General features: G+C 40.9%; 1 protein-coding gene across 8 annotated transcripts in view; it reads left to right on the forward strand.

Annotated features, from left to right (window-relative positions):
- NEK7 (NIMA related kinase 7) overlaps window positions 1-24,395 on the forward strand; it is a 155,855-nt gene that overhangs the window by 10,508 nt on the left and 120,952 nt on the right. For 7 of the 8 annotated variants that reach the window (XM_033916734.1, XM_033916740.1, XM_033916735.1 and 4 more), the window contains one exon: window positions 11,539-11,625. In XM_033916734.1, the coding sequence (XP_033772625.1) occupies window positions 11,569-11,625 (57 nt within the window). In that variant the 5' untranslated portion in view covers window positions 11,539-11,568. Of the gene's footprint in view, window positions 1-11,538; window positions 11,626-12,332; window positions 12,528-24,395 lie in introns of those variants that run through there. The other variant, XM_033916739.1, reaches the window with a different exon arrangement.

The raw sequence follows: 24,395 nt of genomic DNA on the forward strand, positions 1-24,395 counted from the left end.
TTATGTAGCGGATGCACTCTATGATATCATCAGAGTCATGGGGAAAGTCCCAGAATTTTTGATCTCTCATCATTGTGAGGAGAAGGGGGTCATCCGATGTTTGACCTGCAAAGAAAAGGCGAATTGGTTCTTTAGCGAAAGATACGAACCAGGAAGTGCAGAGCTAGATGCACTGGTTCATCCATGGTCATAGACTGGGCTATTGCACGTATTCCCCCCCTGGCCCGTGATATTTTCAACGCTGACAGAGCATGGGCAGGAGTGAGTAGGATCACTCCTGCCCCAGTGCTGCTGCTAGACCACCAGGTAAACAAGATATGCCTGGGGGTCTTTCCTGTGGGTCCGAGAGGGGGTTGGTGGTACCTGTTCAGGGAGGGAGGGGGAATGCTGCCTTGTCTGGGAGGGGGGGGGGTTGTGCTGAAGGTATTCATTTTTATTAAAAGCAAAAGAAAAAAAATTAATGTCCAATCATTGCAGGGGCTGTGCTGATGGTGGGGAAAGTCTCCAGGTTCGGGGGAGTGCTAGACTGGCCTTATGGCAGCGGTGGCAGAAGCAGATTTATCATAAAGACTTAAAACGTTTGCAGTTGATCCAAAATATAGCCATTAAGATAATCTTGGGCGCAAAGAAATTTGACCACGTTACCCCACTGCTTCAAAAAGCCCACTGGTTGCCTGTCCTACACAGGATAACTTATAAAATCGCCCTCTTGACATTTAAAACTTTACAGACCAATACACCAGCATTTATAGACAGACTTTTGATCCCATATGACCCTCCGAGAGCTTTAAGATCTATTTCACAATATAATCTTAACATTCCATCTTTAAAAATAATTGGTACACGTCGTACCTCAATCTTTTCTGTGACAGCCCCTATGATTTGGAATACTCTTCCTTTACACTTAAAAATGGAAAAAAACTTACAAAAATTTAAAAGCAATTTAAAGTGCTTTCTTTTTAAAGATGCTTTTAATTGATCAACTGTGTTTTAGTAATTAACTTAATCTTGTTTTCTACATTTATTTTCCCAATTCCCTTTTGTGTTTACCTTAAATGTTTCTAACATTTTCTATACCGATTGTATTTCTCCCCCTCTTCCTATTCGTGTCCAGGGGCTTTTCGGTCCTTTTTACCTAGTACGTATTTGTTGTCGGTCATGTAGTTTTTTTTATTATTATTCAATTAATAATAGATGTGTTATCACAGTAATGTAAGTTTTATTTGTTAAATTTTTGTTTAAATGTTAATTTTATATTTTGTACAACGCTTTGTAGTTTCGAAAAAGCGTTCAATCAAAAACCTGAATAAACATAAACATAAACAGAGAAGGAGCACTTGTGGGAAGGAGAGTGATAGGAGTAGTATTTCAAGGGGAACTCAAATATAACCCAAGATCCCCTGAAGCAATTCGGATAATTGGAGTTTGGATAATCAGTGTTCCACTGTATTTATTTTCAGGTACTCTTTCATTTTCCTTATCTGTCCTAGTGGGATCACAATCTATCTAATGTACCTGGGGCAATGGAAGATTGACTGACTTGCCCAGGGTCACAAGGAGCAGCAGCATGGGATTTGAACCACAACCTCAGAGTTCTGAGACTGTAGCTCTAACTACTAGGCCACTCCTTCCACCAAATACTTGCGATAATAATTAGCAAAATGCATTCAAACACACAAAGAATGATACTAAGACTAAATAAAATACATATAGCAGTGCATAATACAAAAATATATATCTGAATTAAATATCCTGTTACAGTTCTAAAAAAATTCCTGAGTAGAATATGAACAGCCATTATATCTGGCTAAACAACCATGCCCTTATGTAATAACACTGACTGAGAGACACCCAGATCTAGCTGTCCCCAAATTATGGAAGAAATCCCTGGAGACTTCCCCTGGCAATGTCTTAGCAGTCCTGGTGAACAATAAATTTCTTCTGCTCACATTGATCAGACCTGCAAGCTGACCACATTACATTACATTAGTTTCTTCTATTCTGCCAATACCTTGAGATTCTAGGCAGATTACAAAAGGATGAGATTCTGGCCATATCCAGAAGATTACAGGGATAAAATCTGGGTAGTAAAGAGGCAGTCTCGGCTCTCGGCTAGCAACTGCAGCTAGTCATTTACACAAGGTGAGAAGCCATGATTACCGTATAAGCTTGCTTTCTCTGTACTGTGGAATAGAGACAGGTCCAGTACTTAGATGGCATGGAGGTATTGTCTCTTAGAGCTAGCAGACCAAGCGCCATTCTTTCCAAATGCCAAAGTTCCTTTTTTCTTCACACCATAGGCTGGTCACAGACCTCGGCCCAGTATCCTCAGGTGACTGTTTTGGCCCAATCAGATCACACATTCCTTCTGCCCAGGAGATGAAAAGTAGGCCTGGAAAACACTTCGGTATGTGTTGGTTCAGACACCATTCCTTATGTTACAGGCGCCTCATGAGGGGGCCTAAAGGGGTCTTATCACATTGTTGTGCCCTATAAATCTGTCATCTCACAACTCTGCACACTGATGAAATGCAGATGCTTCTTGGTATGCCACAGTGTCCTTGGGATGGTATTCAGAATGTAGATGCAGGAAGCAGAGAGGCAACCATAATAGTTTGGTTCAGACCTAGTCAGAGTTTGGTTCAAAAGCCTCTGTTGCACAAAAGGTGACACACCGGGGACACTACTACAGTACTAATCCTGCTGACACACTCCTTTCCCAGTGTGCCAGCAACAAACCTTATGTAGCAGGCTTTAATTTCTGTTGTGCAGATGCATTGCAAGTGAAAGCTGTCTAAATATCCCAGGAAGGAGCTTGATATCAGGGTTAGTGCAGTCTTCTCTGGCTGAGCTGGGTTTTCTACTGCTTTTTTCCCCCTCCCAGCACTTTGAAGTTGCACCTTTAGAGGGAGGAAGGGGAGATATGGAACTGCTGGATCATGAGGAAAGGTGGGAGAGATAGGACAGGAAGCTGTTGGGGACCACAAGGGTGGAGGAGAAGGGATATGGAATTGCTGGACCATATGTGTGGAGAGGAAGGGAGAAGGGATGTGGATCATAGGGTTGGAAGAGAAGGACAAGCTTATTAGGGTGGAGGATTGAGGGAGATCAAACAGGGAGCTGCTTGATCATAGGAGAGGAAGAAAGAGGTGAGAGGACAGGAAAATGTTGGACCATAAGGGTAGAGGAGTATGGAAGAGGGAACAGTCATCTTCTGGCCTGTTGGGGGAGGGGGACTGAGTGTTTCTGGAATCATATGGGGAAGATAGAGAGAGGGGAGAGGGAATTGCTGAACCATAGGGAAGGGGAAGAAAACCTAGAAATGTTGGACCATAAGAATGGATGGGGAGCAGGGAGCTGCTGGACCATAAGGTTGGAAGAGAAGGCAGAGGGAACAGGGAGTAACTGGACTATAAGGGAGAACCATGTGGAGGAGGGCAGGTGAATGAGAGGAGGATGGTGAGTATAGATGGTAGAAGTGAAGTAATTGGAATGGGTGAAAGAAGAATAAGAGGTAAGATGGAGTGAGACAGGAAAAATGGGAGAGCAAGGGAATGAGAAGAGGAGATGAAAAGTTGATAAGTAAGTGAAATATACAGTAGATTGAAGACTGAAGAGTGAGATAAAAACTGCATGAGTAGACAGAAGAGAGAGGAGATACAAGTCAGATGTAATGAGGGAATAAAGGATATGAGGAAAGTTAGGCATGACCTTCTCTTGCATTTTAGGGTTGGTCCTAGTTTTCATTTCAGGTAGTTTTTTGATCCAAGTTAATTTGAAGTTACAAAGGAGGTGGTCCGACCAAGGCGTATTAGCCCATGTTTCTCCTATGAGGCATAAGCTGGGGGTGGTAGGGACATTGGAGAGAAAGGTGATCAGGTCGAGGTGGTGCCCTTTCCTATGGGTGGAAGTCGGGGGAGGCTTGGAGAAACCTAGTGAGGTAAGGAAGGAGAAGGTCAGCTACATTGGAGTTCTCTTCCTGTTCGAGGTGTAAGTTAGCATCACCGGCAAGGAGATTGTAGGTGCCGGCTATCGAATTTGTAAGGATGAATTCATAGAAGTCATCTTTTGCTTTGTTCCATTTGTTGGGGGGTATATAGAATGTAGTGACGATTAGGTTGTCTTTACAGTCAGTTTTGGATATTTTGCATGTGAGAATTTCCAGGTCATTAGTTAGTTTGGAGTCTAGGATTTGGAAATCAAAGTGGTCTTTTAGAATTATTGCTAGGCCGCCTCCTCTTTTAGAGTTTCTAGATAGGGGAATGATTTTGTAGTCTGGTGGGAGGATTTCCCTAATGATTGCATCCTGATCGGAAATTAACCAAGTTTCGGTTAGAAGAAGGATGTCTAGGTGGGTTTCTTCTAGCCAGTCTTTGATTAGTTGGGATTTGTTCCTGACTGAGCGGATGTTCAGGTATGCCCTGGAGAAGATGAATTGTTCTAGGGGAGGGGGGGGGGGCTCAGTATGTTGTAGGTTCTTTAGGGATCGGATTCTTTTGGGTCTTGGCCTGGAGAAATGGCGAGAGGTGTTGACAACTGAGATTGGGAAAGGGCCAGATTCTGTACAGTTATGAAGGGAACGAAATGAGCGAAGAGGTTTGTCGGGCCCCAATATTCTATTCCATGTAGAGTAAGTTGGGATGGGTTCGAAGGCTAAAGTTATTGAAATCCAACTTCTAGAGCCTAGTAGATAGAGGAAGAGACAGGCTAAGAGCTTTTGTGTAGGGTTGTGCATGTTGGAGCTGGGGAGGAGGGAGAGGGGTGGGGAAGTGATTAAGAGAGTGAGTAAGGGAAGAGAGTAAGTGGCAGAATAAGAAGAGGTACAGACTGGGTTGTCTTTGAGGACTTTACCTAAGACAGACTTTGCCTAAAACAGACTTTTAGAACCCTTGGGTGGATTCCGTCCGGGCCCGGTGATTTGTCACTTTTCAATTTATCTATCTGTCTGAGGACATCCTCATGGCTTACCTCTATTTGTTCCAGCTTTTTATCTTGATGCCCACTTATGATCTCCTCAGGTTCTGGTATATTGGATGTGTCCTCGCTCGTGAAGACCGACGAGAAGAACGTGTTTAACCTATCAGCTACCTCTTTTTCCTCCTTTATCACACCCTTTCTGTCTCCATCATCCTCCCTCGCCGGTTGCTTCCCTTTCACGTATCTGAAGAATGTTTTGAAGTTTCTCGCTTCCCCTGCCAGCCTCTCTTCGTATTCTCTTTTTGCTTTCCTAACCACTATGTGACATTCTTTTTGGTGTTTTTTGTGTTCCTTCCGGTTTTCCTCAGTTTGGTCCTTTTTCCATTTTCGGAACGATATTTTATTGTCGTTTTTTGTTTGAATTTTTTTTTTTTTGCGCCCTTTCCTAAACCTGGGGATGTTTGCACCGTGTCCTTGAGTAGGGACCAGGCTTTCTCTACGGTCTACATTTGGGCGCTGTTACATTGGGCGGAAAGTTTCATCATATTGTCTACAATGACACCCAGATCTTTTTGGGGGCGCTACTCCCCAAGGTGGACCCTAGCATCTGGTAACTGTCTGGACTGTTCTAGTAGGACACAAGGAAAGGAAATTAACAGGTATGAATAAATGTAACTTTATACACAGTGTAAGAAATATTTAACTTAGATTGAGGGAAACCAAATCCTATCATGATGTGCCTTTTTTTAAATAATCTTTTGCTCTTAATAAATAAGTAGAATTTTCACTTAAGTGGTTTTAAAATGAAATGTGTTGATGGTGTGGTCTTATTTTAATTTTCAAATATTTGTTTAAAGCAAGTGTATTAGAAATATTTATATTAAACTTTATATTTAATGAGCTGATATATACTGTCTGTTAATGCACTTCACTGGGAATGTTACTTTGCTGTTTGAGCTACCCCAGTGTGTGGATAACTTCATTATTGTGGTTTTGTTATAGTTAAAATGATGGCGTTATTCTTGACTTATGATCTGCTTAAGGTTCTAAGTGATATATACCAGCTCTGAAAAGCTGGCAGTAATAATGATCAGCCATTACTTATTGGGTATTGTCTGAAGAAAACAAGTTACTCTTTGGTTGCATGAAAGATCCAGAATTAAATTTTGTACACTAAATTAAGTTAGTACATTTTTGGTATAATAAAGCTACCACTAAAGACAAAAGTTCCAGGAAACCAGAAATGATATCATTGTGTGCAATTGGACACCCTTTTCTGGACTTGTGCAGCACATAATGTAAGTAATTCCATCTCACTAAAATCTATATAGCTGAAATCTTATGAGAAAAATAACATTTTAAAATCTTGAGATTATAGAAAGTACACAAGTCTGAGAGAAGATGGTGGATGCTGGGCCTCATGGCATTACCTAGAAAGATTGTTATAGGAGCTTCATGGAAGAGTGCTCTAGTGGTTAGAACTGCTACCTCAGCACCTTGAGGATGTGGGTTTGATACCAGTAGCACTCCTTGTGACCCTGGGCAAGTCATCTATCCTTCCATTGCCCCAGGCACCATAGTTAGATTGTGAGCTTGCTGGGACAATTAGAGAAAATACTTAGAATGCCTGATTAGATTGTTGGGTTGTGAACTGCTCAGATGGCTGTGTTGATGGGCAGTATAAGAAAGAAACTTGGAATATAGCTGGAAAGATTTATTCAAAGAAGGTTGAGAAATGTCTGTATGTCTGCCTAGAGTCAAAGTAGCTTTCCAAAAACTATACAAAATTAAACTTGGCATGGGGGTCATAAATAATAATAAGACACATTGAGTTTGCAAAGGACCAATTGAGTTTGAACACCTTCCCCCAAATGAGCTTCTGCAGAATAGCAGTTTACAGTGAAACAGCCGTTTGAGAATTCCTCCTTTCAAATTGCTTCCTCCCTGTTCTCTGTGTATACTGCTTTGATTGTAACCACAGAAAAGCGGTATATCTAGTCCCATCCCCTTTTCTACTCCCACCTTGTAAAACTGTTCACCCCACTACTCCCAGGTTATCTTCGCAAAACTATCTACACTTCTCCCTCCGTATTCGCTGTGGTAGGGGATTAACAGACCCATGATTACAGAAAAACTGCAAATGTTATTCGCTGTTTTCTATTAAAAACTATCGTGAATATGGTGAAACCGCAAATAACATGGTGGGAGACCTGGCCTGTTCTTGAAGGAGAGGCAAAACACAGTGAAGAAAGTGCTGGGAATCTGCAATTTTTCTCTGTAAACACTTGGAATCAGCAATTTCTCTATGCAAGCTGATGTAATTTGGGGGGAGGAGCCAGTAAGCTAAAAACCGTGAATAATCGAAACCGTGAATGCTGAAACCGCAAATACGGAGGGAAAAGTGTACTGCCTCGCACAGTTGTGTTCACACACAACACAGATAAACTGCACCTATCTTTTTGTAATACACATGCAGAAGGGTTTTTTAAGAATTCTATGAGCCATGCGTAGCTGGTTTAAGAAAGGTTTAGACAATTTCTGATGCACAAGGGGATGGATAGAAGCTGCAAGGGTTCTGCTGCACAGGGGGATGGGAGGGATAGAAAGATGCTGCACAAGGGGATGGGTGAGAGGAGAGGAAAGATGCTGCACATGTGGGGGAGAGAAAGGAAATAGGAACAATTGGGGTGGAGGAGAGGAAGGGAGAGATGATCATTGTACATGAAAAAAAAATAAGACATCCCCAAAAATAAGACCTAGTCCCTTTTTTGGGCCCAAAATTAATATAAGTGCCTTATATTTGGGGAAACACAGTAGCTCTGTTCTCTCTCAGCATGTACAACCAGACACATACAAAGTCATATCCCTTTAGCCAGGCATTTCTGAAATGAAACAGGCAAATAGTAGTTTGTTTGGGCTTTGTTCATAATCAAAATGGAGTCTGTTTACGAGGGTTGCAGAAAGCCACGTGGAAGAGCTGTTTGCAGATGGCTGAAGATGCATGTTTTATATCAAAATTAAAATCATAAGCTAATTACAAGCACACAGAACTTGTGCATTAATCAGGTTTTCTGTATTTGACTTCTTTATTTGAAATTCCAGTTATCTTTGCAGTGTTCTGCCGATAGTTTTTACATGTGGGAAGGTGTTTTGTGAAGGAAGGAATATTCTTCATTTTTTAAAGGTGTATTGCTTTCTTAATGAAATACTGAGACAGTGAAGCTTCATAGTACCCTGCTTAAGATAAAATGTCTCATCAAAGTAAAATAAAATTTGCATTTAGGATCTTTCACCTTCCATTATCTGGTACAAGTCCATCCTGCTAGTCTTCATAGTTCTCCTAAGGTCTGTAGTAGTGCTGCCCGATTCACGATTCGAATCGGTTCACTGATTCACTTCGGGTGAATTGATCAAATCGATTCAAAACAAAAAAAAATTGGCTTCCTGATTCGGCTGACCCTCCCCCTTCGACTCCTAAAGCAGGAGCGGCAGTGCTGCTCTTGCTGGCTGGCCGCACCTGCTTTAGAGGGTGAGGGGGGAGTGTCAGCAGGTTACTGCTGCTGTCCGGTTCCCCTCCCTGGCTTCTGGTTCTCCCCCCCCCCAGCGTCTGGTTCTCCCCCTGTTCAGCGTCCCTCTCGGCATCTCGCTTTCCCCCTGGCCTCCCTACACCATTTACCATATAGAATCAGCCTGCAACAAGATCACGATGCCAGCGATCTTTGCGCTGCTTCGGTGCTGTTTCCTCCGCCGCGGTCCCGCCCCTTCTCTGATGTCAGAGGAGGGGCGGGACCATGGCGGAGGAAACCTCACCGAAGTAGCGCAAAGATCGCTGGCATCGTGATCTTGCTGCAGGCTGCTTCAATAAGGTAAACAGTGCAGGGAGGCCAGGGGGAACACGCAGGCCTTCCCGGGGGGAGGTGAACAGTCCTTCAAGGTGGGGAGGGCAGGCCTTCAGGGGTGAGATGCAGGCCTTTAAGTGGGGGAAACAGGCCTTCAGGGGGGGGAATGCAGGCCTTCAAGGGGGGGGACAGGCCTTCTTGGGGGATGCAGGCCTTCAAGGAGGAACAGGCTTTCAAGGGGGGGACAGGCCTTCAGGGGAGGGGGGGCCCTTGTGTAGAAGTACACGGAGGGAGAGGGGGTTCAAAGAGACATGCATATGCTGGACTTTGGGGGAGGGAAGAAATAATGGGTCTGAAAATAGAGGAGAAGGAGAGAGATGATGGACCATGGGATTGAGGGAAGGAACAGAAAGGGAGAGAAGTTGGACACAAGGGATGGTGTGGAGGGGGGCTAGAGATACTGGATAGGAGGGTAGTTGGGAAAAGAAAGGGAGAGATGGTGGACCCTGGGGTGGTGGGGAAGGAGGGAGAGATGCTGGATGAAAGGGTAGTTAAGAAAAGGTGGACTATGGAGGGAGACAAAAAAAAGTTAAGATGCCAGACCTCCTGGGGAGGGAAGGGAAAAGGAAGGGGAGTATAGAGATGGCAGATGGATGGTTAGCACGGAGAAAGAAGAAGGAGACCCTGGCAAGCAAGTTATTGGAAGACAACCAGAGTCTGGGACCAACAAGATTTGAATAATGACCAGACAACAAAAGGTAGAAAAACTAATTCTGTTTTGTGATTACAATATGTCAGATTTGAAACGTGTATCCTGCCAGAGCTGGTGTTAGACCACATTAGACCGAGTTAGGATTTAACAGAGAGAGGAAAAGTCTTTTTTGTTTGTTTATTTTGTTTACACCACAACGCCAGTGTGGTTAGGAGAAGGCAAAGGGGGTGAAGAGGCTATAAAATAAACCCACCAGGATGTTTGGAAAAAAAAACACCCAATTGGGCAGGAAAATCGAATCGAATCGAAAAATCAATTCAATGAGCTGAATTGAATCAAATTTTTTCCCCTGAATCGGGCAGCACTAGTCTGCAGTAAGCTTACCTCTAACACATGGGTGTTAAAGTCCCTCCTCGAGGGCCACAATCCAGTCGAGATTTCAGGATTTCCCTAATGAATATGCATTGAAAGCAATGCATGCAAATAGATCTCATGCATATTCATTGGGGAAATCCTGAAAACCCGACTGGATTGTGGCTCTCGTGGAGAGACTTTGACACCCCTGCTCTAACAGGTGTACTGAGAAGACTGGTTTACTAATGATCAGAAATGGATCACAAAACCATGCTCGACACTGAAAGGCTAATCATCTAGAGTTTTCTGGAACATCTTTGCCTTGAACTCTGAATTTGAAGAGGCAGGTAATTAAATCTAAAATACAAATATGCGAAATAGGCCCTGGATCTCTTCTTCTGTTCCATACATTAATTTTGGCTGTAGGGAAGCTAGCTAACATTGGTATTGGAGGGAGATGCTGGTGGAAGTAAAACACAGAGGAATGCAAGAGAACAACCTGGGTTAATAGCACAAAAAAACATCCATGATGTAGAAAGAAGGGTGAACCTATTAGTAAAGCTGAACAGAGTTCACATGAACACAACAGTTAATGATCTAGAAACAGGGACGAAGTGTGAGATAATAAAATTTGCGTACGACACCAAACTATTTAGTGGAGCTCGGACTAAAGAGGACTGTGAAGAATTGCAAAGGGACCTGAACAAACTAGGGGAATGGGCGACGAGATGGCAGATAAAGTTCAACGTTGAGAAATGTAAAGTATTGCATGTGGGAAGCAGAAACCCGAGGTACAACTATACGATGGGAGGGATGTTATTGAATGAGAGTACCCAAGAAAGGGACTTGGGGGTAATGGTGGACATGGCAATGAAGCCGAGGGCACAGTGCGCAGTGGCCGCTGAGAAAGCGAATAGAATGCTAGGTATAATCAAGAAGGGTATTACAACCAGGACGAAAGAAGTTATCCTGCCGTTGTATCGGGCGATGATGCACCCGCATCTGGAATACTGCGTCAAATATTGGTCGCCGTACCTTAAGAAGGATATGGCGTTACTCGAGAGGGTTCAGAGGAGAGCGACACATCTGATAAAAGGGATGGAAAAACTTTCATATGCTGAGAGATTGAAGAAACTGGGTCTCTTTTCCCTGGAGGAGACTTAGAGGGGATATGATAGAGACTTATAAGATCATGAAGGGCATAGAGTAGGAGGGCATAGAGTAGAGAGGGACAGATTCTTCAAACTTTCGAAGAATAAAAGAACAAGAGGGCATTCGGAAAAGTTGAAAGGGGACAGATTCAAAACAAATGCTAGGAAGTTCTTCTTTACCCAACGTGTGGTGGACACCCGGAATGCGCTTCCAGAGGATGTAATAGGGCAGAGTACGGTACTGGTGTTTAAGAAAGGATTGAACAATTTCCTGCTGGAAAACGGGATAGAAGGGTATAAATAGAGGATTACTGCACAGGTCCTGGACCTGTTGGGCCGCTGCGTGAGCAGACTGCTGGACATGATGGACCTCAGGTCTGACCCAGCAGAGGCATTGCTTATGTTCTTATTGTATGAGTGTTTTTCTGATTTTTGTAGTTGTACATTTAAATGTATTTACTAAGTAGAATTAAATGAGAAAAGGATCTTGGTAATCTTAAAAGCACTTATTTGGACACATCCGATCAATTTTCAATGTTGTTTTCCTTCTGTTTTGTTTTTACAGAGTTGAAAAAGGATCTGTTGATCTGGGACAATGAATGAACAATCACAGGCGATGCAAGCTCCTCCAGTTCCTCAGTTTCAGCTACAGGTATTTGCTCTAATAGAAACTAATGAATATGTTTACTAAAGTGTTTTAATATGTGTTATTAGTACATAGGTCCCGTTGCATAGGTCCTGCAGTAATATACGTTAATACATGTTATTGTGGTAGCATCTTTTTAGTAAATCTAGCTCCAAGATGAAGGTGGATTAAAGAATTGAATATTCAACCCTCTAAAACTGTCTGACTCTCTCAATCAGAATCTGATCTCTTGTACAATAAAAGCTATACTTTTTGTATTGTGCAATATTTGAAATGTAGATACAATGAAATGTTAAGGGAGTCCAATAAACAACAAAGAGCTCCTTTTACAAAGCCTCGGGAGAGATTTCTACCATGGGCCAGCGAGGTAAATGCTCTGACGCTAATAGGAATTCTATGAACGTCGGAGCATTTACTTTGCCTGCCCTCTACCACAGCTTTGTAAAAGCCAGCGTATATTTGGTGGACATTAGTCAACACACTGAGGTTGTGGGTTCAAATCCCATGCTGCTCTTTGTGACCCTGGGCAATCCTCCATTGCTTCATTGCCTGGGCAATCCTCCCATTTGACTGCTGCTTCACAAACTTCGGCGGATCTGTGGAGCCAGCCTGCTTGTGCTCGCCTTCTCAGGAGCTCGCTTGCCCTCTGACCTTGTCAGGGGTTTAAGCGCAGGCTGTATGCATCCTGAGTAAAATATTCCTCCGGTTTTCAGGGCGCAGGCTGCATTTCCCGCCCCCAGTCACTTGGAGAGTTTCCTTGGAGGCGGAGGTTACAGTCGGTTTCCGTCCGACTGGTAGTCTGAAGATCTTCAAGTTTGGTCATTTGGAGCAGTTTCTGAGGTGGAAAATCCTTTTCCTCCTTTTCAGCTGCAGTATAACATTGCTGGCAGGCAGGCACTTCACAAACTGTAAGTACACCTCCATTATTTCCTATGGGAGCTTTGGCAGTGGTCTGTGGAACTCTGTAAAACTTATTTTTCAGAGTTTCTGAGGGTAGGGTTCAGGTCTCCCACCTCCTTAAACCCCAAATGACTATTTTTTTATTTTCGGATTTTCGTTATTTTTGCCGTTTCTGGCGTGATTCTCTGATGGCGACCATCTTCGATTTTAATCTAGCTTTTTATCCCCCAAAGCTTGATTTCTGCCTCAAAACCCCCTCAATATTGTTGCAAATCAATTGGGATGAACTGCATGTATGGATTGCGCTAAATTGATGCCAGAACAGCAGTTTTGTACCATACACTGGGGGGAGGGGCGGGAGCTTCGTGCTTTGCATCCTGTGGGTCCTCCAGGGCTGAGTCCGTGTTTTGGGCTAAAAGTCTCACCCACTGGCTGTTCTGGACACTGGCCCAAAATGCCTATGTTCCAAATCTGGGGATTCTTTTGGCACGGGCGCCTCAGTCGGACTCGGCAGTGACTGTGGGGTGTGCATTTTCCCCAGATTTCCTTTGGCTGTTTTGGAGAATGTGCTTTTGATGCAGCCGGCGGGCACATCATCATCTTGCCGGCTGGTCACTCCAGTGCCGGAGGTCCCTGTGCGGAAGTTTTCTCCTCTGGTAAAGACTAATCTCAATTGCGTTAGTTGTCGCATGGATATTATGCCTATCCTATACTGTGTCTCTTTTGGATGCTGCTGCTGTTACCCTTGCAGGGACAGAAGAGATATGATACAGTCATTTAAATACTTGAATGGTATTAATCTACATAGTAGATGACAGCAGATAAAGACCCGAATGGTCCATCCAGTCTGCCCAACCTGATTCAATTTAAATTTTTTAATTTTTTTCTTAGCTATTTCTGGACAAGAATCCAAAGCTCTACCTGGTACTGTGCTTGGGTTCCAATTGCCAAAATCTCCGTTAAAACCTACTCCAGCCCATCTACACCCTCCCAGCCATTGAAGCCCTCCCCAGCCCATCCTCCACCAAATGGCCATATACAGACCGTGCAAGTCTGCCCAGTACTGGCCTTAGTTCAATATTTAATATTATTTTCTGATTCTAGATCCTCTGTGTTCATCCCACACTTCTTTGAACTCAGTCATCATTTTCCTCTCCACCACCTCTCTCGAGAGCGCATTCCAGGCATCCACCACCCTCTCCGTAAAGTAGAACTTCCTAACATTGCCTTTGAATCTACCACCCCTCAACCTCAAATTATGTCCTCTGGTTTTACCATTTTCCTTTCTCTGGAAAAGATTTTGTTCTACAATAATACCCTTCAAGTATTTGAACAAATCTTTTCCAGAGATGGAGAAGCAGTAAAACTAAAGGACATAATAAGAGGTTGCAGGGTAAGATAGTCTTAGAAGTAATGAGAGGAAATATCTTTTCATGGAGAGGATGGTGGATGCCTGTAGAGGTGATGCAGTCAAAAATAGTGACTGTTCAAATATGCTTGGGATAGACACAAAAGATCCCTAAATATCAACACAAAACTCATCAGATCAACAACTATAACTTCGTTTATGATGCGCAGGAGTGATGCTTAAATGGCAGCCCCAGCAGTGGGGAAGTGAAGTTGATCCTGGATGGACTTCTATGGTTTGTGTCCCATATATGGCAAAATAGATCAGGAGCAAGTATGCATATTTTAAACTTCACATGTAAAATTCACTTTAAATGTACCTGCCTAATATTCAAGATCCTACATGGCATTCTTCCTCCCCTAATTCTTCGAAACCTGACACTACCAGATCCGCCCACAAACTCAAACTATCTTTCCCCTCGTTAAAAGGCGTCATGTATGCAGGTAAATTAGGGAAATCCCTTTTCTTCAAATTCACTGAGCTTTGGAATAATCTCCCTGCCCCGCTGCTGAACCTAGGCTCATTCCAATTATTCCGAAAGCATCTGAAAACCTGGCTTTTCTCCAAAACGTAAAGCTATCTATTTAAAATGTAAAGCTAGCTATCCTCTTCATAACCTCTAATTTCTTGTTATGTCCTTCCCTCATTTATTGAATTACCTGTAAATCGTGCCAACCTCTATCTTTATGGAGATGATGCGGTATACAAACTTAAGGTTTAGTTTAGTTTAGTTTAAAATTGGCAAATATTCTTAGTAGGTTATAAGTGAAGCAATATTATATACTACTCATTTATACATACTCCACTATTCAACAATTTCTTCTTAGATATCTTTTTCTCTCATCAATTTTCAATTTAATTTTCACTTCCTTTCAAAGTTTTCCATAAAGCATTTAGGATAATGTTTCTAAGAGAGACATCAGTGGCTACACCTGAACAGAAATGTCTGTTCAGGTGTAGCCACTGAGGTATCTCACCTTAGAAACATTATCCTAAATGCTTTATGGAAAATTAAATTGAAGATTGACAAGAGAAAAAGATATCTATAAAGGAATTGTTGAATTGATGAAGTGGAGTTGAAAGATCACTTTGGGCAGCCAAAAAACCTAGAGACTTGAAGACAGCACAGATGATTTATTAGCATACGTATGCGACTCCTGAGCTCCAAGCTGGCTTCAGAAGTCCCGAAAAGAGGACGTTACAGAGATATTTATACATTCTTCTGGCTATACAACTGAATTCTAGAAAAAACTTTTCACGTGTTACTTTTCTTAACAATCATTGGTCCTCAGCTCACACTAGCAGGTCACTAGCAAGTCACATATCTAGGCCCTGCAGTCTTTCTGTTACATGTCATTTATGCTGAGATAGCCATAAGAAGTTAGAATGTCCAAGCTAACACCCAGTACAGGCAGGCTAGAACATGAGATAAATTAGGTCTGCAGCTAAACATAATTCAGCATTTTATTAAAGAGAAAACTTAGTTCAACACTTAGGAAAACCAGTCCCAGACTCCTTCAGAGTATGTATAAACGAGTATTTTAAACTTCATTCATATCATCCAAGTACAGATCTTCCCTATTGTGTGTGGTGGTGGGGGTTGGGGTGGAGGGAGGAAACAACATCTTATACAGGAACTTAGCAAGTAAAATGAATAATTACTAGATTGTTGGTTCAACTTTGCCTTGATGATGAGTGTTACTATTGGGCAGTCTGGATGGACAATGCAGGTCTCTTTATCTGCTGTCATTTACTATGTTACTGTATAAAATCACCGATGAAAACAAAAACTGTGGATACAGATGTTCTGGAGATAATTTATTAAACACTGACATATAAAACCATGTCAATTCAATTAAAAAAGTACAATGATAAAAAATACTGTGATAAAAATCCAACCGGTCCCTACACGGTCCGTGTTTCGGCGAACACGCCTTCCTCAGGGGTCCAATGGTTTGCAACCTCACATATAAAGAATTGGACTGAAAACAGTCAATTGTCTTTAAACATGTGAGCAAAGAACACCGCAGACAAGCTGAAATAGCAAAAAAAAAAAAAAATACCGCAGACAAGCTGAGGTAGCAAAAAAAAAAAAAAAAATGCTGAAAATGGAAGTATTTTGCAGCTCAAGTTTTAATCTACCTTATTTGTGAAAAAATATTCCAAGAGTATGTATATTCCACAATTATTGTGAACAATTCATATGCCTTCATGTGCAAAACAATGCTACAAATTAAAAAAAAAAAAAAAGAAAACACATTGAGGGGCACTTAAGGCCATTTGGACATTTCCTGCGGCCATTTTCAAAACTGGCAAAACTGCTAGATGTCCAAATTTTTTTTTTGATCACCTACTTAGAAATCTTGGCTGACATCTAACCTTAGGACTTCCAACTTTGTTTGCCATTTTCGACAACAAAAACATTCCAAGTTCAAAACATCCAAATCCAGACCATATGGACATGGGAGGGTCCAGTATTGTAATAGACATGCCAGCAGAGCAATGGTGCACCATAGAGGGCACTGCTGTGAACTTCACTTACATCTAGCATCCTTTATATCTCACCATATACCCCTTTAATTTATGTTGAGCCCTCCAAATCTCCTCCCAAACTTACTATACCTACTTGTTTACCACCCCAATAGCCCATAAGGCTTCAGGTGGCACCTATATAACAGTATAGTAAGGTTTGGTGGGTTTTGGTGGCCTCACACTTTCCACCATCAATGAAGTGTTTAGAGTGACTTTTGGGCCTGGGTCTTCCTCTCTATGATTCACTAGCTCACCCTCCAGGCTACTTAAGGCGCCTGTGTGTAGCTCTACTAGGCTTTGCCATATCAAAGAGACATAAGAATTGCGATATTGGGATGGACCAAAGATTCGTCAAGCCCAGTATCCTGTTTCCAATAGTGGCCAACCCAGATCCCAAGTACCTAGCTAGACCCCAAGTACAAAACAGATTTTATGTTGCTTATTCTAGGAATAATCAGTGGATTTCCCCAATCCATCGGTTTCATTCAGATATTTGTGGGGTGGGAGGGGGTTGATGACCATAGGAGGGGGGGGTGGTGGTGGTCTTAACTTAATCTCTCTAGTAGTCGTCTTGTCAATTTGGATACCTTTTTTGTACTTAGATGCTTTTAAAACAGGTCTAGCTCAGAATGTCTATGTTCCGTCCAGGACATCTTGAGAAAGGTTTGATTATTATCGGAAGATATCCAGGTCTAAGCATGCCCAAAGCCCATGCAGAACATGCTTCTAACATGCCCCTCTTTAGTTTTGGATGCACAGTGGCTGGGATGCCTTGCAAGATGTCCAGAAAGACGGTTTCGAAAATTGGCACTTGGACATCCTGGCAATTAGGATGTCCAAATGTCAATTTATGCTGGGTTTTTTTTGATTTAGTGTTTGAAAATGCTCCTAACTGTGTAGGTAACTTATCTGAAACATGTGTAGGATGACAAATAATTGAAATTTATTCAACAGTGCTAGTGTTTCATTCTAAGGGGATTCCATATTTTAAAATTGGATGACTGAAATTAGCAACAGAGCAGCTGTGTTGATGAAAATGTTACTGAGCAGTCACTTTGACAAACTATTCAGTGGGCAGTTGTCTGACTTTTGAGCAAGACATGGCATTCCCTTGACAAAGGGAGTCTGTCTGAGGAAGCTAAGTACATTTTTTGAACTCTTCATTTTGGGATAATGTGCCAAAGTCTCTCTCTCTTTTTTTTTTTTTTTAAAGAAAAAATGTAAATGCTTGGCAAGAGCAGTTTAGTTTTAATAAACTGGGCATTTTCAAGTTGGTGAATTTTAACAACAATGTTAGTTGTTTCACCATATCTTCACCATTGTTTATCAAACATTTGCTGAAAAAAGGAAGGAGTCCAAAAAGACTGAAGTTGTGAAGTGATCATTAGATTCCCAAAAAAGGGAGATTCCACCAAATGCAATGCTTTTATTAATCGCAAAAAGTTTTCACCATGACATGTTGCCTGAGAGATGCAGCTGAGAGGAACAGGCTGGATTACTTAATGATGGTATGGATGATTATGTATTGAACAAACCATAGAACTATATCATTGTCAATAAATTTTGTTGATATCAAGCAAGACATTAGACAGTGTCTACTGAGAATTAATGTAGAAAATCTTAAGGATATATGACATCTCATGACTTTACAAAAATATCTTCAAAAATATGTATGTAAGAACCCAGTGCTACATTGGAACAGAGGACAACAATACAGACTTCTTTTACGTCATATGAATGACGCGGCAAGGCTATGGCCTCTTTCCTTTTCTGTTCCTTCTAGCGATAAGACTTTGTACTCCTGGGAGAATTTTGTGCAAAGAACTTTTAAATTCTACATACATTATTTTAAAATTCTGTAAAATTCTGAATAGCTTTTTTGAAATGTGTTTGTTTGGTCTAGGCCAAGGAAAAAAGTACCAGAAACAAATGTGTAGTTTAAACATTCAAGGCCTTGGGAGTGTTTTTGGTATCCTACTAACTGGTACGACAACATTTAAAAAGACTCACCCAATTACAAGTGACTGGCCATTTTATTGGGATTATAACATTATGGGGATTATGACATTCATTATTAAACATACATAGTTGGCACATCTTCCAATTAGATTACAAATGCTTCACTAGGATCCAATTACAAATTGCATACTTCAACAATGCTCTATTGGTTCTAGTCAAGTCACACGGTTTCTGTTTAATCATACTTCATTAGTAATTTTCCTTAGCAACAATAATGACTTAAATTATCACATGCTATTGAATCACAAGTCCTTCCAACAAACCTATGTGCCATACTGGTAAACAGCTAAGTTTTGCTTCTCCAAGCATTATTAAGGAACAATGTTAAAAATGTTAGTTCTTATAAAGTGAAAAATATTTTTAGGTCAATGTGACCCCTAGTCTATTCTTTCTGTTATTTATAAGTTGTTTTTATGACTTTTAAGCTAAAATTCAACTGTTATGTTAGGACTGTCACACACTTTTCTAGATATTAAACCAAAATAAATTATTTTTCTCTCTGCTTCACTGGTAACAGAAAAATATGTACTCTGCGTTCTATCAAAAGGCCTGAAATCCCCTACTGCCTCTTCCCTCTTCACCCTCCAGTTTTAGAGGCCAACTGAAACTGCTTCTGAAACTAACGATTTGTGAATGAAAATGAAACTATTGCCTGGTTTCATCCGAAACTGAAAATTTAAAGTTTAGTTGTGTGAATGTGTACCAGTGAGACCCATTGGGATTGTTAGAGCTTGCAGTTGGCAGACCTCTGTTAAACTCGTAGAAGATTATTACTCTCCAGTCCCAGTTCAGCATTCACTTTCTTCTCCTTCTGCCATGCATTTTCAGCAGGAGAAGAAGAGAGAGAGTGAGCAGAACAGCTGTTGCCAATGTCTACATTGAATTCTGTACAGCAAGTGCAGCTGCACACAGTTCCCGTAGGAGTAACTATATCATATGTGAAACAACAAATATATCAAAGATTGGTGTCCAATGGCAGGGACAGATCTTGATTTTGCTGATGATATAGCCTTATTAGGGGGAAACAGGAGAGAGTTTGTAGATTAGAAAACTGTTGAAAAAGTAGTATTGGTAATAATGAAAAAAAAAACAATATTTATGCAGATTGGAACTAGTAGCCACAAAGAAATAATTATGGGGTAGAAACCAGTTAAGAATTTAGAATGGTTTTCATATCTCAAAATGTAAATTATTAAACAATTGTGACATTGAGGCATATGTGAATTTCATCAATTGTGCTCAATATGGTTGGCCAAATCAATCAAAACAAAACTGCATCTTTATCACTCTTTTGTTTTGTCAACTGCATGGTATGGTAGCAAAACCCGTAAGATACCAAAATAGGCAAGAAATTGGATTCATTTCACCAGCGATGTCTTAGGAGTTACTTAACAAGATCACATCACAAAATAGATACTGAGGAAGAGCAACTCCAGAAGATCACAGGATCTTGTTACTGAATGCAGTCTGGTTGGCAGAACACATTTTACACATGCAAGATCTTCGTTATCCCAAAGTGGCACTAAAATAGAGAACAGTTGGCAGATCAGGAAGAAGAGGAAACTGAAACTGTCCTGGAGAAGCACACTCAAGAGGGATCTATGTAATGGTGGTACTGGGAGGAGATAGAAGTCGTTGGGGTCAATTGAGATAGATGGAAAACATTTGTTGCCCACTGTTCAGTGATGCACAAAAGGAATTAAGAAAAAAAGAAGATTTTGATAACTTTTATTGTAGAAAAATTAAAGAACTAGCATTAGTAATTGTAATTGAAAGCTTGTGTGGGATAGATGGTAATGATCGAAAGGACTGGAATTATTGATATGTTTTGTGATTCTCTCCCCCCCCTCCTAATCTTTAGTTTGCAAGCTGATTGGATTGAGAAGCAAAACCATTTAGTAACACTTTTTTTGGGCAGACGCTATGCATATTAATTTGAACTGTTTTAAACTGACAGGCATATACAATAGCAATTTGGTAATAATTGAAATGGTTTTGGTTGACTTGGATATAGCAAGTATAACCAATTGTGCCAAAGAGGCAAAACCTCATAGTAACAATTTTTTTAAGGTATATCAGAAGCAGAAAATCTGTGAGGGAATCTGTGCGACCATTGGATAATCAAAAAACAAAATGGGTGCTCAGGGAGGATAAGACCATAGTGGAGAGACTGAATGAATTCTTTGCTTTGGTCTTTATGTAAGAGATCTGGTATAAGAGGTCTGATGTAAGAGGTCTACTGGCACTTTAAATGGTTTTCAAAAGTGATGATGCGGAGGGACTGAAAGAAGTCTCGGTGAACCTGGAAGACATACTAAGCCAAATTGACAAGTTAAAGAATGATAAATCACCTGGACTGGATGGTATACATCCCAGGGTACTGAAAGAACTCAAACATTAAATTGCTGATCTGCTTTTAGTGATTTGTAACCTGTCGTTAAAATTGTCTGTAGTACCTGAAGATTGGTGGCCATCATTACACTGATTTTTAAAAAGGGTTCCAGGGGAGATCCGGGAAATTACAGACCGGTAAGCCTGCTTTCAGTGCCAAGTAAAATAGTGGAAACAATTAGAGAAAATAAAATTATGGAACACACAGACAAATATGATTTAATGGAACAAAATCAGCATGGACTTATCCAAGGGAGGTCTCACCAATTTGCTTGACTTCTTTGAAAGTGTAAATAAACATGTGGGTATAGATGAGCCAATTGATGTAGTGTATCTAGATTTACAGAAAGCTTTTGACCAGGTTCCTCTTGAGAGATTCTTGAGAAAATTAAAGTCATGGGATAGGAAGCAGTGTTCAGTTGTGGATTAGGAATTGGTTATTGGACAGAAAACAGAAGGTAGGTTTAAATGGCCATTTTTCTCAATGGAGGAGGGTAAATAGTGCAGTGCTACAAGGATCTGTATTGGGATTGCTGCAATTTAACATATTTATAAAAGATTTAGAAACGAGCTGAATTTGCAGATGACACAAAACTAGTCATACGATGACTGTGAAAAATTGTAAGAAGACCTTAGGAAATTGGAAGACTGGGCATTCAAATAGCAGATGAAATTTTATTTGAAACATGCAAAGTAATGCACATCAGGAAGAATAATCCAAATTATAGTTACCAGATGCTAGGGTGCACCTTAAGAGTCATCAACCAAGAAAAAATATGAGTGTCATTATAGACACTACTCTGAAATCTTCTGCCCAGTGTATGACTGCAACAAAACGCCCACAAACAAACAGGATGCTAGGAATTATTAAGAAAAGGATGGTAAATAAGACTGACAATATTTTAATGCCTCTGTATCACTCTGTGGTGCATCCTCATCTCGAGTATTGCGCACAGTTTCGGTCACCATATCTCAAAAAAGATATATTGGAAGTAGAAAGGTTTAAAGAAAAGGGACCAAAATAATAAAGGGGGTGTAACTCCTCTCGTATGAGGAAAGACTGAAGAGATTGGGGCTCTTCTGCTTGGAAAAGAGACGATTAAGGGGGAGATATGATTGAGGTCTACAAGATCCTGAGTGGTGTAAAATGTGTAAGAGTGAATCGATTTTTCACCCTTTCCAGGAGACATTCAATGAAGTTACATGGGAATACTTTTTAAAACAAATAGGAAGAAATATACTTTACTCAAAGAATAGTTAAGCTCTGGAACTCAATGCTAGAGGAGGTGGTTTCAGCGGTTAGTATAGCTAGGATCAAGAAAGGTTTGGACAAGTTCCTGGAGGAAAAGTCCATAGTCTGCAGTTGAGACCAACATGGGGGAAGCCACTGCTTACCCTGGATCAGAAGCATGGAATATTGCTACTATTCGAGTTTCTGCCAGGTACTGTGACCTGGATTGGCCATTGTTGGAAACAGGAGACTGGACTAGATGGACCATTGGCCTGACTCAGTATGGCTGCTGTTATATTCTTAGGTAGTACATTTTTCTATGATTGCACATACATGTATTATAGCTTTCCTTCCTTTCTGTAGATGCTTCTGTTTTTATGCAAGTGCGGTATTTCTCCATAGAAATAATGTTCCCTCTAAGCTGAATGGGAGTCCTCCAACTGCATTACTGTGTTTTCAATCACAAGAGTTATGCTTCAGTGCTTACCTGTCCTTCACTATTGAAAATGTGATAGTGAAATAGCACCCTCCACTGGTAGAACTGTAGGTGAAGGACTCCTGCTCAGCTTAGAGCAGGGGTGTCAAAGTCCCTCCTCAAGGGCCGCAATCCAGTTGGGTTTTCAGGATTTCCCCACTGAATATGCATGAGATCTATTAGCATACAATGAAAGCAGTGCATGCTATAGAACTCATGCATATTTAGTGGGGAAATCCTGAAAACCAGACTGGATTTCGGCCCTTGAGGAGAGACTTTGACACCCCTAACTTAGAGGGAACAGTGCATAGAAGGTACTCCTGTACAATTTAATGTTGGGACCTGGAGTAAAGATCTTTGTCCTAGTGCAAAATTGAGTTGGTTGTATGCAGGGCCAATAATAGTGGAAGATTTGCAGCTATGTTACTGCTATGTGACAGGTCAAGAGAGCAGATGCGATGAGTTGCCACTCAGCCATTCTGCCCTTTCAAGAAATGCTATGGGAGGGAAAAGATGCCACAAATGGGCTGTGAAGCTTACATATATTGCCTACTGTTAAACAGATTAACCCTAATGAAATGGCCATATCAGCCTAATCACTGGTGTCAGTTCATCCCTCAACTCTCAGATAATACCGCCTTCTGGCCCTTTTTCGCCACTCTGACTGCCAAACATAGGGAGTTGTCCATTCTTAATAAATCAAGACAGTGTGTGATCTGACATGCAAATGTAGGTCATTGCATATGTAAATGTGTGATTACAAACCTCCATGCCAAAACACATTAGTAAGACTTTGCTCTCAGCATGCGGTTGTCACACTGCCTTAGTAGTTAACGCTATTTGGCCAGTTACAGTGCAGATTACAGGTATAATCAAGCACAAATACAAAACAGAGCTGGGAGTTTTTAAGTATATCTTAAAACTATAATACATAAAAGCTTCATGACTGGTCTGTAATCAACAAAACGTTATTGAGATGTGTTCTTTTTAATAAAAAAAATCTTTAAGTTTTCAAAGCTAACAAAAAGTGCAAAACAATATACATACATATATTAATAATCATAATAAGCACTTATAATCAATCAGTAACAATACAGAAAGGATAAAATCCCCTCTCCCTTCCAACATTTTCAATCGGGGAATAAAATCAAACAAAAGAGATACCTCCTCCTGCCCTCCCCTGGATGTGCTAAAACAACAGAAAATAAAGATAAAAGACAACTATAATGAAGCCACAAAAGTCGTCAATGGACCCCAAACTAATTTAAATAACTTATTATGCCTCAGCATGTCAGCGTTCATCTTCTCATACTTATAATATAAGCATAAATTCGCCCACTAAAAAGTAAAACTAAGGAGATCCCAATTTTTCCAATTGTAAGTAACCATTTGCATGGCTAACCCGACCATAATATGGAAAAGCTGACATATATCTGTCCAATGGGGGTTTAAGATGCAATAAGTTGAAAAAGAGCAAAAGCTCATTCAACTATTTACAGTTGAAAGCAACAGTTAGGATCTGCGTACTGTAAATAGTTGAATGAGCTTTTGCTCTTTTTCAACTTTCAGCAGTTTGTTATCTTTTATGCAGTTTGCTTTATACCTTAACCACCATGGACCCCTGAGGAAGGCATGTTATCTGAAACACGGACCGTGTCGGGTCCCTTGGTTGGCTATAAGGTTGTATATGTTACTGCATTTACTAATAAACAACGCCTGCATCTTGTACATTATCTGCAGTCTGTTCGTTGTTTTCTGGTTGCTGTTGTTTACTGCAGAATACGTTGGATTTTCTTTCTCCCTTTTGGTATTAATCTGTC

This window comes from Geotrypetes seraphini, chromosome 12 (genome assembly GCF_902459505.1).
Source record: "Geotrypetes seraphini chromosome 12, aGeoSer1.1, whole genome shotgun sequence".
NCBI classification, from domain to species: domain Eukaryota; kingdom Metazoa; phylum Chordata; class Amphibia; order Gymnophiona; family Dermophiidae; genus Geotrypetes; species Geotrypetes seraphini.